We start from the raw sequence: 1,558 nt of genomic DNA on the forward strand, positions 1-1,558 counted from the left end.
ATACCCAGCAACCGCAGGCTCCTCATCTGATGGTTTTATTGTGTGCACACCAGTGACCATTAACGGCAACCAAGAAACCCACCGTCATCTCGATCTAATAATCCCAGCCCATCCGCTTCCATTCATTGTTCTCCACTGTCCATCTACCACTGCTGCTGCCACTTTTGTTGCTTTGCCTGCTGCTACTCCTGCTGCTCCCTTCCTGCTGCCAGCTACTTCCCTCCTCGTCCGCCTGCCAGCCAGCCTTCCGTTCCCGGTTGTCTATATTCGCCGCCTGTTGGCCCACTCGCCTCTCTTTCGCCTTAGCTACTTGTAACTGAGTGGGAAGACCGACGAGAGAAGAAGAAAAAAGTTCATCAGTCACCCACTTCCAGCTTCTGAGAACCTTGAAGACCGGTGTCTGCCAGATCGATCCGCTCCTTCTTAGTTGCGAGATTCAACCCACCTACTACTATTACAACCACAAAGCCACGCGAGGAAAAAAAAAAAACAACACCGTCTGGTTATCATATTCATATGACCGTCAGCTGGCCTTTCTCCTGGAGTACATAGGCTCAAGTGAGTTTTTCGGAGTTACAGTAATCAACCGCTTCCCCGGGTTCGCCCTTTTTTATCCTTCTGTCTATCTCGCACTCTGTTTCGTTTTCTGTCTGTCGCCGCAGGTAAGCTTGTTCAGCCAATCCGGCCCTCGTCTGTACTATGTCGTTGTTATGTTGGGTGGACTTTATTGCCTTCTTTCTCTGACTAGAGGAAGTTGAAGGGGGGAAATAAAATAAGATCTAGTTGCTCAGACTAGATTTGTAGCGGGTGTCTCTTTCTTCCTAGTGCTGAAGTCTAATTTACAAGTTTATAGATTGCATCATTTCGTCTGCCGATAACCTTTGAGCTACACATTTAAGGCTGAGGTGCTCATCTGCTGAAAGCTTTGTGCCGGCCAGGGGCTCGCGGTGGTATTCGACTCCAATTCCCGTAGTGGATTTAATCTTCAGTCTTTCACCATAACTCCCTCCGCGGTCTTGTTGTCACCTCCTTTGTCTCCCGCCGCAGGCATGGAGTCATCGGACAGTAGGAGGCAGAGGTATGCGCGAAGTGCAGCTTTTACTTTTTGTTCCTTACAGCCGTTGCCGCAAGCAATAAGATGAGGTCTAACTTTAATTCTTACAGCGACACTTTGCCGTCAATGAGCTATATGGAATTCGAGAGATCGGCGAGAGAAGCGGCTCAATTCCATCAGCGACATCCATCTATTGCCCGTACGAGTATTTCAACAGCCTCACCAATCAGTCCCACGACATTACTTGCGCCCCCGGCCCAGTCACTTCCGTTCCCGTCGTCGTCTTCGGCCATTAGCACGAATGGGTACCTATCACCGCCGGATTCCCGACGGACTTCGGGAAATGAGGATGGAAGGCAATCTTTGCCTTCGTTACAGGAAGCGCTATTTGACAGACTAGATAAACCATTCACAACGCCCTCGCCCATGCAGACACCCCCACTCGGCCAGGGTTCCTTTTCCGGTCTCCGGGATGCCATTTGCGGAAAAGGGGGTGTAGGCGAG

At 50.4% G+C, this 1,558-nt stretch overlaps 1 protein-coding gene; it reads left to right on the plus strand.

Annotated features, from left to right (window-relative positions):
* Positions 1-218: 218 nt before the first annotated feature.
* On the plus strand, positions 219-1,516 carry GSTUM_00001896001 (uncharacterized protein; the record flags this gene model as incomplete). XM_002839099.2 has 3 exons in its annotated part: positions 219-662; positions 854-1,078; positions 1,165-1,516. A coding segment is annotated over exon 3 (327 nt), but the record flags the coding sequence as incomplete, so codon positions are not given.
* Between the last annotated feature and the right edge of the window lie 42 nt (positions 1,517-1,558).

Source organism: Tuber melanosporum (genome assembly GCF_000151645.1).
Source record: "Tuber melanosporum whole genome shotgun sequence assembly, scaffold_304, strain Mel28".
NCBI lineage: Eukaryota > Fungi > Ascomycota > Pezizomycetes > Pezizales > Tuberaceae > Tuber > Tuber melanosporum.